At 46.7% G+C, this 14112-nt stretch overlaps 2 protein-coding genes across 2 annotated transcripts in view; one reads left to right on the top strand and one right to left on the bottom strand.

The window, feature by feature from the left end:
• The window catches only part of LOC307089375 (histone H3.2), a gene marked incomplete at its 3' end in the record, with an annotated part of 183935 nt that overhangs the window by 156371 nt on the left and 13452 nt on the right, over positions 1 to 14112 (top strand). The gene's annotated exons all lie outside the window — the stretch shown is intronic.
• Positions 1129 to 13829, bottom strand: tcp11l2 (t-complex 11, testis-specific-like 2). Its single transcript, XM_079756131.1, has 10 exons — positions 13728 to 13829; positions 9388 to 9579; positions 8795 to 8927; positions 8214 to 8334; positions 7401 to 7624; positions 6919 to 7055; positions 6548 to 6732; positions 4536 to 4717; positions 3596 to 3768; positions 1129 to 2525 (listed from the first exon to the last, which is right to left on the bottom strand). The coding sequence occupies exons 2-10, from the start codon at positions 9557 to 9559 to the stop codon at positions 2233 to 2235; spliced, it is 1620 nt and encodes a 539-aa protein (XP_079612257.1). The 5' UTR covers positions 9560 to 9579; positions 13728 to 13829; the 3' UTR covers positions 1129 to 2232.

Here is a 14112-nt window from a genome sequence, read left to right on the forward strand (position 1 = left end):
TAAATATGAATATCAATCCTACATTACTAAAGAGTGAATTGAAATGCGTTGCTTAGTTCTGCCAGACATGTGGAGTCCAGGAGTTATTTTTCTTCCACGGTGGAATCAGCATTCCTGTCCACCGGGATGTACACCGGCTCTGTCACTTTAATGTATTCCACTTTATTGTTTGTTATTCGGATCCAGCGGTGTTGTTTCATGTGGTGATGGTCTCCCCTCTGAGGGGGTCTAAAGGGGTCACGATTTTATGTTGCACCTTCCAAAGTTATGCTTTTTATCACCAGATTCATTTGGGGGTTGGGTGGGACAGAATAAGATCATTTATTCAGCGGGGACCAGGAGTCTGTTTTGGAGGACTAGATGGCTTTTCTGTCAGATTATAAACCAAAAATACCTTTGTGACGACTCGGCGGATTGAAGAAGCAACACTGCCACCTGCTGGATGAGATGAAAAGCTTCACAAAGGAAGCGGCCTGACCTGACCTGTGGCTCACTAGCTGAATTAGTGGCTGGCTGGCTGACTGACTGAATGACTCAGACCCTCACACACAGTGCCCAATGGGGTCCTACCGCTGCATAATTAGAAATAGGAAACTGATAAAATAAAGATTTTTCAGGTTGCCCAGTGATACTAAATGTTAACTTGCCACAACCGCATCACACAGTATTCATCCTCCATGGTGATGCCCTAGAACCTACTCATCTCTCATTAAGGCTGAGCTCTGGTGAAGCAGAAGGAGAGGCTGAGCAATACATATGCCTCATGCTCATAGACCGGACACACACACACACACACACACACACACACACACACCTCCCCTGGGACCAGTTCCCTGTTATCTGATCATAACAATCCAAACAGATCTCAGTACCACATTGCTCAGAACCCATCTGGCGTGTAGGATGGACTTTGTTAGGCAGTTCAACCTGATATGTTAACGGTGGAAGGTTATCAGGGCTATCACATATCAATTCCAATGGCCTTTACTTTTAAACTGTAATGAACAGATTTTACAGTTTGGTAATCTTTTTCTTTTTGAACAACGCACAATACTCCAACGTCAATCTTCAGATGATAAGTAAATTCATAACCCATTCAAGTTTTTCCCATTACATTTTATTATATTAATATAATATTACAGAAAGAAGGGTCATCAACAAAATATCTTCTCTTCACCAAACGCTGATCCCCAGGTACAGGATGAGTTTGGACGGCAGAATGTTCTGTTGGTCATCAGCACCTTCGTCATCTTCCTCATCGGAGCAGATGGACGGCGTTCAGCAAGACACATGCAGAAACGAGTGACGTCATCATGACAACCAGTACCAGCCGCCACTCAAACACAAACAAAAACAACCAATACAAATCTCTACCATCGTTACGATGATAGTAAGTAACCAGGTTAAATGCTTGACTGAATTAACTAGCACAAGTAGGGTAACATATATCATAAACATCGTACTGACTAATGAACAAACGTATAATGCAAACATCTTTCCTGAAAAGGAGTCAGAAGTTTGTCCTCCATTAGTCTGACGGATAAAAATAACACATTTTAATTTTCAACCACAAGTTAATCAAGATACCAGAAGGATTTCAGCCATCTCTTTAAGGTCAACACTCGTAGAACAGATCCTGGTATTCTGACTTTTTAAATGTATCTGTGTAGAAAAAATACTAGCATGTTGTATAATCCATAACATCAATCTGAAATGTTACATCTTCTCGTTAAGGTGAACATCAAAGTTGTTCTCTGCTCTAAAGTATTATAGTAACAGCGTTTCAACTTGTTTCCTGCTCCTTTAGATTCCTCCAACACAACACTTTATCCGACAACTCTTTATGGCCTCCTTTTATTAATCCACTTTATTAAAAGGAGGCCACCTCCCTTTATCCAAACATCGATTCACAAAGTTAAATCTCCACATGGAAAGTCCTATTGTTTGTGATTTATAACACAAACCTGGAAAGAGAGGGCAGGACAAGGCGATGCTGACCCCTGACCTGCGCCTCTTTATTTCCCTGACTCCTCTCCCCCGCACAGCAGTCGCCAGGCGTTCTCCTGAAAAACCGGAAGTGTGAAAAACGGCAACACCTAGAGGCGGTAGGGGGGTACTGCAGGCACAGATGCAGTAAAATCGCCCCTGGCTAATTTCTATTACAGCTAGAGCCAAAGTCTGTGGTGGAGGGGGCGGGGGTGGGATGCACGGGGTACGGCGGAGGTGAACTGGTTAACTGGGGCTGGCGGCGGTCTGAGAGGGGGTCTCCTCGGTGGGAGCAGCCGCAGTGGGCGTTGCCGCGGAGAGGGGCTGTGGCGGCACGTCGTCGAACATCAGCTTCTTCAGGACCCGGGAATAGAAGGGGCCGTAGACCCGGCGGTTGAAGTCCACCAGCGCCATGAAGCGGGCGGCCAGCGAGGCCAGCTCGGGCCGCACGGGGGTGAGACCGGCCGGGACCGTGTCCAGACAGGACTGGGGCGCTGGCGCCGAGAGGAGGGACAGGAAGTACTGCCGCACGCGCTCCTCTGCGGGGGGGGGGGGGGGGGGAAGGGAGAAAAGCTCTTAGAACACAAACTGCTGAGGCCTTTGGAAGGTCTTTTGGCAAGCTGGTTTGGTCTTTAATCAAGACCGCATAGATCAGAGTAGTGGTTCTCACATGAGGGTTATTTGGAGTACTCGGGAGTACTTCCACCCTGAGTAATTTCAATTCTGAAAGCTAGATCATAGAAACTCGAGAAAATGAAAATCATAGAAAATCCATAAAAAAATAAAAGGGTTAGGGTTAGTTTACTCTTGCCGCTTTTCCAACGACAGTACCAGCTCAACTCGCCATGACTTAGCGCAGCACGACTTGGTTTGGTTCCAGGCATGTCTTGTTTCCATCTAAAAAAGTACCTCTTCAACGTGGACGGGTCGCATGGGTCACATAGCACGCATGCACAAAACTGCACATGCTTATCCACGAGAGACATAAACAGACAGGGCTACACACAGGAGCGTCTCCACCTCTGTCACGGCCCACGGCGTGTTCTTGTGCGCTGATCCTGCGGCGTTCAATAACCAATCACTATTGTTGACTGAACGCTGATGCTAGTAGTAAAAGATGCCGGTGTTGTGCTGAAAATGGAATCCCCTTCTGAAATCGCACCCCCTCTCCGCGTGATCGCACTTCCTCTTATTTTGTCTGTGCTTTCTAGGGTCACATCATGCATAAATGTATGACTTGTAAACTATTATGTATTTTAGTGCCCTCGTTGTTCATTATCGTGAATGGGATATCTTACGTTGTGGGTCGCCTATAAAATCGCTTTCTGTGACAAGTTGCTCATCTTGTGACGATATGATATAAACACTGCTATCACGCGAAGAGGGGTTGCGATTTCAGACGGGGATTCCATTTTCGGATTCCAACACCTGGTGTCGGGTGTCAGGCTCGGACGTCACGCTCGTCCAGTGGCGCCGCTCTCTGGCCAATCAGTGGCCAGCAGCCTGTTTACGTCACACAAAAGGCGAAGATCGAGCATCGGTGGTTCTAGAAGAAGAGTTCTGGTCTCTAAACGTTCCATCCTGGCTGAATCAAAGCTGAGTGTCTCACCGACGAGGCTGCGGATGGGGTTCCCCTCCTGGACCACGCTGAGGACCTGTCCGGTGAGGGTGCCCTGCAGGGCGGGGGACAGGGCCGGGTACCCCCGCTCCGTCAGCGAGCGGCTCAGCTCCACGCAGAGCTGGGCACTGACCCCCCGGAGGGCCTCCTCCAGGGCGCAGTCCCTACGGGGGGGGATAGGACGCGTCACACAGGGGTCTGATGTGTGTGTTTTCTAGGAGGGTCCTCTCTGGTGTTTGTGTGCTCTGCTACTGCTCCGGACGGGACAATTTTCTTAAAGACGGTTATTTTTTTTTCATTATCGTAATTTGATGTACGCTTTTTCTTTTCAATGTTAGTTATGCTGTCTGTGTCATTAGAAGCCTGTTGACAACTTCAGACCAACATGAAGCATGAATACAGGTTTGAGTCTGACAGCATGTCTGTATGTGTGGACATCCCAGCTATCCCAAGTCACAGCAGTAGTATCACTTGCTGCCTCAGCCTCCTTCCACCACAGACCATCTACATCCAACTCTTACATCAACCAGCTGTTTGGGTTTTGCTGTTGCTGCTGAAGATAATCAAGAGTCGTAAAGAGAGAGCAGAAAGGGAGACAGAGGGCAGGAGTTTAAAGATAAACAACCAAAAATACATCTCCTGCTCCCAGACACTGCACCCTCCCTCCCTATTTCTCTCTGCCAATGAGATGGTTGCATTCCTGATTGGTCAGAAACTAGCCGGGGGCGGTCCTGTTTCTAAATGTCTCATACACAGGGAGTTCAACGGGAAACAGATGCTCACTTAGCATTTCACTCACTGATGTCTGCAGATATGCCACTTCTAACAAACTACACTCATATAACATCTCCTAAATTATACCTACAATACCTTTAAGTGTTGCGAATGAATGGATGAGTGAGTGAATGAAGAAATGAATGCATGTACTAACGGGCTGTGCATCCCCTCCAGCAGGACGCAAGTCATTCTCTTGAGCCTCTCGGCCAATGAGGGGAGGCCCTGTATTGCTCCGCCCATGGCACTGTAGACGATGAGCAGCACCTGGGCCACCACCTCCAACTGACGTAGCTCCTTCTGGATGGCCAGCAGCCGGCCCTCATCCGTCATCAGGGTCTGGGGAGGAGGGGGGCGTTAGGAAGGGGCTTACACCGGAACAGTACTCGTTAGGTAAATGGCCTGCATTCATACCACCCATTTCTAACCAGGGGCCACTCAAAGCGCTGCACAATATTGCCCAACATTCACCCATTCATGCACACATCCACACACTGACGGCGGTGTCAACCACGCAAGATGACAGGCAGCTCGTCAGGAGCAGTCAGGGTGAGGTGCCTTGCTCAGGGAGACCTCAGCACTCAGCGAGGAGCCGGGGATCGAACTAGCAACCTTACGGTTACCAGCCAAACCGCTCTACCTCCTGGGCAACATGCCGCCCGTTAGGGTGACTCCAAGCCCAAACGTTCTGGTTTCTGACCCCACTGTCTGCTGTCTATCGGCAGGCTTCTCTGAGCAATATGCCCTTACACATCCTCTTGTGGAAACAAAGCGTCTAACGGCTAAAACTGAATATAAATTATATATATAACACGACACACATTTAGATGGTGCCACAGAAGTATTGTTTGGTGGGAGTCAGCCATTAACCTTTAGTCATCTAGCAGAGCCTTTACCAATGCGCCATTCAGGACAGTTAAAGTTTACATTCCCACTTGGAGCAGCTATAGAAGACGATTGTCCACGTCTGAGTTACTAAAGATCCACCGAACAGATATCATAGTAGCTAAAGCAATCAGGACTTATTATAATTATGAAATGGTTCTTTAGTTCAGACGCATAATCGTAACAAACAAGAGAAATCTGAACAAATAATTGAAGAAACCGAATCGTATTTACAGCCGTTAATTTGCAGCCTTTTCCATGAGGAGACTTGGCAGTGAAAATGATGGATTGAGCCTCCAAATGTGTGTTTAATAGATTAAATGATCTGTTATTATGCTTCCCTTTTAGAGTGTAAAGCAGTGTGGTGCACTGCGATATGACTGATGCAGGGGGTTATGGGAAAGACTTTGAGCCTTGGTTGTTTGTTTCCCTGAACGATAACTAAAAGTCTCACTTTGAAGAGACAACATGGCATCCAAAACAAAATGGATGCAGCAGTAATGAAAGATCTGTCCGTGTTTTTTACCACTATTGATGCCATCATTTATTACTTTTTGTGTGGATACAACGGAAAAACGTTGACCATACAAAAACATGCCGTGATGAAGCAAACAATAACAGGCGTGTCTCAGTCTCTTTGAGAGTGTTGGTGACAGAGGATACCTCTTCTCTCCGTATGGTGGGGGTTACCCAGGCAACCACCACTGTAAACACTAGCACTACTTGGAAGAAGGCGAACCGTGCAGGAAACCGGTTTGCCCATAGAGGGAATTGAAGTGTTCCATGATCTATTACCCGATCCTGGAAGGTTTAACCCCTGCCCCCCCCCCCCCGTTACCGCCCATCGTCTGGGTTCAGTCTTACTGGGGAGATTCAAGAGAGGCCTATTTCCTCCACTTTTTGCCTTTTAGTACAATCTTTTCCCAAATGTAACTAAATCATTAGTTTATATATATATATATATATATATATATATATATATATATATATATATATATATATATATATATATATATATATCATCTTATTTTTACAATGGTTGAACAGGTTTCCGCTTTAGCTAAAGCCACAATACCAATGAGTCTGCATTGGAATTCAGATCTTTAACACCCTCCCTAAACATTCCACGCATCTAGTTCTACGATCATACTATTGACACTGCTCCCGCACTCTCCTTCGGTCCCTTCTCTCCGTGTCTCTGGAGTCCCTGTGGGCTGGGTTGGACCTCACTGTTAGATTAAAGTGAAGACTAAAGGTCTGTCTTGGGTTGAACCCCGGACCCACCTCTGGGAACAGGGTGACGGGGTCCCATGAGAGGATGCGGAGGAAGGCCGTGTCCATGACCAGGAAGGGTCCAGGCAGTGCTCTCTGACCCTTCCCCGGTCCGGAGCTCTGGCCGGGGGGGCTCATGACCCCCAGGAGCTCTGCCAGGGCCCCCCTGATCCAGGAGGTGGTGTGGTCCAGGGCACCTGAAAGGAGGTCCTCACATGAAGTTATTCAGATAGGAGGCGTTCCTGAGCAGGTCGGATCTAGAGGCCTGCGGGCGGCCTGGGGAGACCAGGGATTCGAACCGGGAACCTCGGACTGGGAGCCCAGCACCCTAACGACTCTGTCCTGTTTGTTCACTGCTGGACTGGAATGGTTTCTTAACTCACTGGGAGTTTTCTCCAGAATGCTCTGGAACTTTGCCCTCTCATACTCCACGGACTGCCGCTGGAGCTCTGGCCTCAGGCCCTGGATGGTGAAGTTGACGACGTCCATCTTCATGAGGTCCAGCACACGGAACATCTCCCTAGAGAGGGCAGAGGATCAGAGTCTCACGTCCTTCCTTTGAGGCGCATCAGTGAAGCCCAACGCGGTGTGAGGCTGAGGAGCCGTTTAGAAATCTATGCACTGGTCACATCGCAAGTGCGAGTTCCCACCTAGATCTATGATGATGTATGATCAACCAACTCACCAGTGGTAGGCTGTACCATCTGGCTGTGTCACAATAGGGCAGTTTGATGATCTTTCCAAATTAAGCCACCCATAAGCATTTGAACCACAAGAGACTTGTGGTTCCACAGGAACCACAAGAGACTTGTGGTTCCTCTTAATCTGACTAGGTAGGACAAGTGAAGTAACATGAACCGCATACTTAAACAGAGTGACCACGTTGCCGCGGGCCTCCTGCAGTCCTTTCACCTCCTCGTCTCGGACGGGAGCGCAAAGCTTGCCCATGGTGGAGATGATGTAGGAGGCCAGGCCTTGGATGTCCACCGTGTCGCTGGCCGCCTGCTGGCCAATCAGCTCCATGTCCAGCACCTCCGAGATCTGGGTCCGCATCCGATTGGCCCCCGGGTTCAGGAAGGAGAGTAGAATCTGTTGCAATGTGGGATAATAATAACATTATGAAATGGGGCAGGATGTTAGGCAATTTTAAACACAGAGTTACTTGCATGGTTATTTAAATAGATTAAAACAGCATGAATTTATGTTGGTCCAATAGGGGGCAGTATTCACATTTCAAAACAATCTTGTGGGAAAACCAACAATCGAAATTGGCGTGTTCAAATAGGCTCCTGAACTGCAGTAAGAATACAGCTGTTTCCACAGGGTACACAGTCATAGGGATGTGTGGGCTGCTTGTTTGATGCTGAAAATGAGACACAGTCAATAAGGTGGTGTTGTTGACCAGATGTAGAAAGTGGTGTAACGGGGCGTGAGGGACATGTTGATAATAATTCATTATATTTATATAGCGCTTTTCAATGACCCAAAGACGCTTACAGTGAAGGGGGGGACCTAACTCACCACCACCAGTATGTTGACTAGTTTGAGTTCCCTGCACACTGCGTCATCCAGGGCCAAAGCAGAACTTTAATCTGGGGCAACCCACCAACACCGCAACTATAATGTTGTGTGGGTATTCCTGAACCTTCATCATGAGGCCAAGTGAGAGCAGACTGACCTCCCTGATCTCCTCCAGTAGTTTGATGGCGTGCCCATATACGGGCGGCTGGGCATGGAGCTCGGACGCCAGGACGTCCCAGTATGCCCGGTGGACCGTGTCTCTCACCAGCTTCTCCAGACTGGGAGAGGAGGACAAGGGAGGTTGGAGACACACAAACTTACATTTCCTGGCAATATTTTCTAAAATAAAGAGGCCACTCAGAGCAGCCCATTCTTCCGGCGAATTGAATTCGCCCTGCACAAGGGTCTGGAGAAGAGCAATACATTTATTTCTGCTTGCGATTGGCAAGCAGTCAATCGCGTTCAGAGTCAGTTGAACTAGGCCCGTTGATCACGCCTCTTGTGCTGAAGAAAATGACGGCAGCTTCCCCAGACCAACGTGCAATCTACGATTGGCTTGTTCTGGGAATATCCAGGCTACCATTCATGCACACATTCACACACCAAAGGCAGAGTCAACCATGCAAGACGACAGCCAGCTAGTCGGGAGCAGTTAGGGTGATGTGTCTTGCTCAGCGACACCTCGACACTCGTCGAGGTGGGGGATTGAACAAGCAACCTTCCGGCTGCCACGTGTACCTGTTCTGGGCCAGCTTCGGAGGCTCCACGTGGAAGTCCCGGTTGACAATGATCTCGTGGGCCAGGGTGAGGTTGGAGAGGTCCTTGCACGATGACATCATGTCATCCAGGGTGATGTTCTTGGGGGGGCTGGCTGTCGTGACACCAAGGATGGGTTAAAAAGATGACGCTAAGAAGAATGTTAACACCTCCTAGCGTAATTACAATTTTTATCAGCGGTCATAGTTGTGTGGTTATCAAAGCTGTAGCCCAAGCCAATCAATGTAATCAAGGCTTACTTATTCAGAGTGTATGTTGTACGTCCTTGCACTTACAAATAGTACTTAGCATTTTGTGGCGTCTTATCCCAGCTAACATGAGAATCCTTATTGCACCGACAGATATATTGTTGTTTGTCTTTCTTCTGAAAAATGTACTTTTTGTTAGTCTTGAAACAACAATATATAGCTGTCGGTACAGTAAGGATGATCATAGAACCAAGTGCCAAGCACTAACAATCTCCAGGTAAACCCATTCCCTGTATACCACAGAGATAGCTGGGATAAGATGCAACAACTCTCGTGCATACAGCTCATGCAACACCGCGATCTTACAGGAGGGGGAGCTGTTCTTGCTGGAGGAGTCGCTGGTGAAGCTCTCGCGGGAGCAGTCCGTGTCGCTGGCCGACGTGAGGCTGTGGCTGCGGCCCGGCGAGCCCTCGTTCCGGCTGGACGGGTCCTCTGCGCTGACAGAGGAGGGGGAGGAGCACTCGTCGTTCAGAGGCATGGTGGGAGGGTGGGCTCGGGCTGGTGGGTCACGGGGGGGGGGGGGGGAGGGGGGTGTTAGTATTTACATTGACATTGAGGGCATTTAGCAGACGCCTTTATCCAAAGCGACTTATAATAAGTACATTGGTCAGAAGAAGAGAACGATATATCGCCGTCGGTACATTAAGCATGTTCATAGAAGCAAGTGCCAAGTACTAACAATCGCTAGGTTAACCCGTTCCCCGTATACAACAAAGATAGCTGCCTTATATTATAGTATTGGGAGTTTATGCTGGAGTTATATCCCCATATTCACCGGACCAGCAGGAATAGAGAGACTTTCCACTTTCATTTCATACACAATTTCAGATGTATTTTTCTCCAGGCTTTTTTACAGACTGTCATCAGAAATGTGTGTGTGAATTGGGAAACAAATGCGCCGTTATTCCCCATTCATTCAGATAATCATCAGACTTTATAAACGTAATTAAAACTCTGGACAGCATCAAAATGACCGGTTGTCATGGGTTTGGTTTTTAGAATCAAACCCATGACACACAGACCCGCAGGCCTTTGGATCTACACCATCACAGCAGGACCACGCTGCTAAGACGTTCCGCAGCGCACCCGGTGGAGATGGTTTCATTGATTAGAGTGGCAGCGATTAGCGGCGGAGACCGCGGCGCTTACGTCCCCGGTGGAAATGAGGCTACAGGGTCAGGTCTTCAACAGGGGGTCCGCGGAGGTACTGCAGGGGGGTCGCGAAAGTTTTGGTTGATTAGACATTTTTTTTTATTCCCCTATGTCTCTCGCGCACACCTGACACATCTGGACTGGCTGTGACATTTTTTTGTATTTGATTTCAATGAAAGCCCAGCAGGAGAGAGCTTTTCTCTGCCTGCTCCTTCAATTAAGAAGGACAGCACAGCGACGTCAGTTTCTCGTCTGGTCTTTATAACTACCCCCTCCTCCGATGCAAACAATACATATTTGGATGAGAGTGCACAGCCAAGACTGTTGGGGGAGAGAGAGAGAGAGAGAGAGAGAGAGAGAGAGAGAGAGAGAGAGAGAGAGAGAGAGAGAGAGAGAGAGAGAGAGAGAGAGAGAGAGAGAGAGAGAGAGAGAGAGAGAGAGAGAGAGAGCTGCTATGTAAGGGATAATGTACAGAACGCCGGTCATTATGCTTATGAAAATAAGCGATCAACAGAAAAATAGTCCGCCAAAGACGTTGACGTCGCTTAGCAACTGGACACGCTAGGGTTGATAAGTTACCGGACTACTTGCGGAGTGACAAGAAAGAAATAAACATCACTCATGTTCGTTTCCACATTTATGTTTTAAAAATGTCAATTTGAATAGCTTTAATGCATGATTACATGCAATTGACAGACATTGGTGATCTTGGCAGGTATCAGTTTATTATTTTATGTTATGTTTATGAATGGCAGTGGCATGGCCACCCTACTCATTGTACTTTGCACATGTTTAAAATAAAAACATGAATATATGAACCTGTGTATTATTTGAACATCTTAGTATTGAATGCAAAATAACAAGGTACATTTATACATGGCACTATAGGACCAGTTTAATATAAAACACAATTTTTTACAATATATAAGTAGGGGGGTCCCGCTCCATCTCTCCATCAGTTTGGGGGTCCTTGGCCTGGAAAACGTTGAAGACCCCTGGTCTAGAGTACATCCTGCATACATGCCTATCCACTTAACATTGGGCCGGTTGCTAAATTCTTCTAACTACTCACTAACTACACACAGATCTGGAAATCAACCCACCAATTTTTAACGTAAATTTGTTTTTGGTCGGATTCCTGATCTTTGGTGGTTAGCGCCCTTCTTTCACACATTACCAAACCATTGCATTTTGTCCCACTGTTGTTGCCTCAACGCGCCGCACTATGCCTACATAACCATGGTTTGTAAACGATTAAGGGGTCTATGAACCACGCTTTTGTGTTCAGTTGGAAGTTTCCAATGCAACCGATCACTTTTAAACTCTCAGGTAAACATATACAAGTCTGCACAGCCTGGAATGACAGGAAGGATTGGGGGACAATAAGTCTAAGGCAAGTTTGGTGAAATCGTCAACGCTTAGTAGAGAATGGTGGTGGGGGGGTCTTGGGGGTCCAGAGGGTTAGGTGAAGATTGATCTGATTATTTACTTGGTGGAACACAGTCTCTAGATAAAGGATGTTGTGTCTCAAGGTCCACAGAGTTTGTGTAGTCGTCACTGAGCAGTTTCAATCTGATTTTCTTATTGAAAAGATTACAAGAACCGTAATGTCTCCATTCGTAGTACAATGCACTTTATTGTTATTGGACAACTTTAGAAGTTAATCTACTTCCACTCAAACGTTTGAAAGTGATACTTTTCCTCTTCTTACTTTAGCCAAGTCTGTAGAACCAACAAAGTCAATTTGAGTAAAACAAAACCTAAACTCTCAAGTCTTGTTGTCACGGTAACTGTTCTGTTTTACATCTCAAACCTGCGAGACTTTAACCGTCTCAAAACGGATCCTACACTTACAGTGGAGGAAACATTGGGTTGGCACACAATTCTGTTTAACAAGACAACGACTTTACACACACTAGGACTCCTAAGCAGACGCTGGGGCCCACCTGTGTTGTCTGACACAGAACCTGTTTCCATGGCAACGCGGCCCTCACAGCCGCTACAAACCGTCAAGAGATCCTGTTACATAAAAGAGCCTTTCACTCTCCCCTACACTACACCTGCACATGGACCACATTAAGACTCCGATTTTAATTCAATAACACCGTTAAAATGCATTTAGTTATGAGGCTGTGATACAACCACGTTTTGATAACAGCACTACTCAAAACTAGGTCACCTCGTGTCTCAGTCAGACACAGCTGAGCAGGCCAGCAATGAAGCTATTAGTCTAATTAATACCATATAATAAGCCTCCTATAACCTTAAGAGACCTTAACCCTAACATAAGGGTCTACCTCCTCTGTCATAGTATCTCCCGACCGTCACAAGCTATTCTTATCCACTGGGACCGGGATAAGACTTTGGGTGTTTCTGCGGTCAGCAATCTGGTGTGCGAGATGCCAGCCCACTGGGACGCTATCTTTAAAGCCTGGGTTAAAGATAGTGATGCACCGAGTCTTCCCTTGTATTGAACAAGTACCCTACCCCCCTCTGTCTGTATCTGTCTCACACACATGCACACACCTTGTGTGTGTGTGTGTGTGTGTGTGTGTGTGTGTGTGTGTGTGTGTGTGTGTGTGTGTGTGTGTGTGTGTGTGTGTGTGTGTGTTAGACAAACAGGCACACACATCCTTAAAACAATCCTGACAAACAATAATCAGTCATATATATATATATATATAATTATTCCAACTCATTTTCAATATCAGGGCCATTAGTAATGTTAAATGCATTTTGCCCTGGTAAGCTTGCAGCAGTTGGAATAATTATAATATATATATATTGCTTAGTTGGATTGCCGCATAAGAGACCATTCATTTTCCACTGCATCATATGCAGTCTGCATGTGATCGTGTATCTATTCAACCCATCAATCCATAGAGGTTAGGTTAGCTCAATGAGGGGGCGGGAGCAAACTAAGAATAAATTCGCCATTGGCTTAAGCGATCCATTCTTCCCCCTGATGCGGGATCTCGTTGGTGCACGAGCACGTCCCTCATGTGAACACGTGACGCTCAGCAGCAGAATCAAAACAAGAGCTCTCGTGTCAAAGCAACGAACGATAAACCCTCGAACAAAGACGAGCAGAGCCGAGTCCTGCACGATGAGCCCAACAACACATCTATTCATGTAAACACACACATCTATAAACGCAACACAACAACTCCACTGTTAGGACCTGCAGGCTCGGTGACACGTTTAATTGGGTGATGTTGTAATGTCATGGTCTTTATGTGCAGTGCACAGCAGTCATGTAACACATTCCACTTTCAAACAAAACGGATTATTTTCAAATAAAATGCAGGAAAATTGGTGTCAATGTCAATATCAAAATTTCAAGTCGAGGGGCTTTCGAGGTCGTTTCCGCACAACAGCACAGCAGAGCAATCTGGTTTTACTAGAGACTACCAGGAAGTTGCCGCAGAACCCTACAAAGTGACGATTACAAGTATAGAATGGTGACATTACATATGAACAAAACAGCCTCGTACCTTACTGAGGTCTCCGTTAAGGGAGACTTAATCCAACGCGTTGGATTCAGTCCGGACGGTCTGCTGTGTTCCTTGTCGTTTAAAGGTCCTCGCTTCGCCAGCTGGCCTCGAAGTACGAGGACGAACCATTTCTCCAGTAGGGGAGCGACTTTTAGCTGTACGTCACGTTTTACGAATAAGATTGAATTATAAGGGGAATATTCTTACAATATGACATGAAGCACTACATAATAAACAACACGTCAACATTTTAATGATAAACACGTTGACATGAGTCGTACCAAAAGTTGTCTTAATAATACATATCCCCTCGTGTAATGTGGTACGTTCCGCTCTACTTCACATGGCTCAGGGACTTGTTTACGGATATGACCTCAGGTATAAA

The sequence above is a fragment of the Pollachius pollachius genome (genome assembly GCF_949987615.1).
Source record: "Pollachius pollachius genome assembly, chromosome: 18".
NCBI classification, from domain to species: domain Eukaryota; kingdom Metazoa; phylum Chordata; class Actinopteri; order Gadiformes; family Gadidae; genus Pollachius; species Pollachius pollachius.

Excerpts from the sequence above, each read along its gene's own strand:
- tcp11l2 (XM_079756131.1), bottom strand. The coding sequence starts at position 9,559 with ATGCCTCTGAACGACGAGTGCTCCTCCCCCTCCTCTGTCAGCGCAGAG. Across the intron at positions 7,056-7,400 it reads AACGTGGTCACTCTGTTTAA|GGAGATGTTCCGTGTGCTGG; the intron begins GTATGCGGTTCA and ends TGCCCTCTCTAG. Across the intron at positions 3,769-4,535 it reads CTGGAGGGGATGCACAGCCC|GGACTGCGCCCTGGAGGAGG; the intron begins GTTAGTACATGC and ends CCCCCCCCGTAG.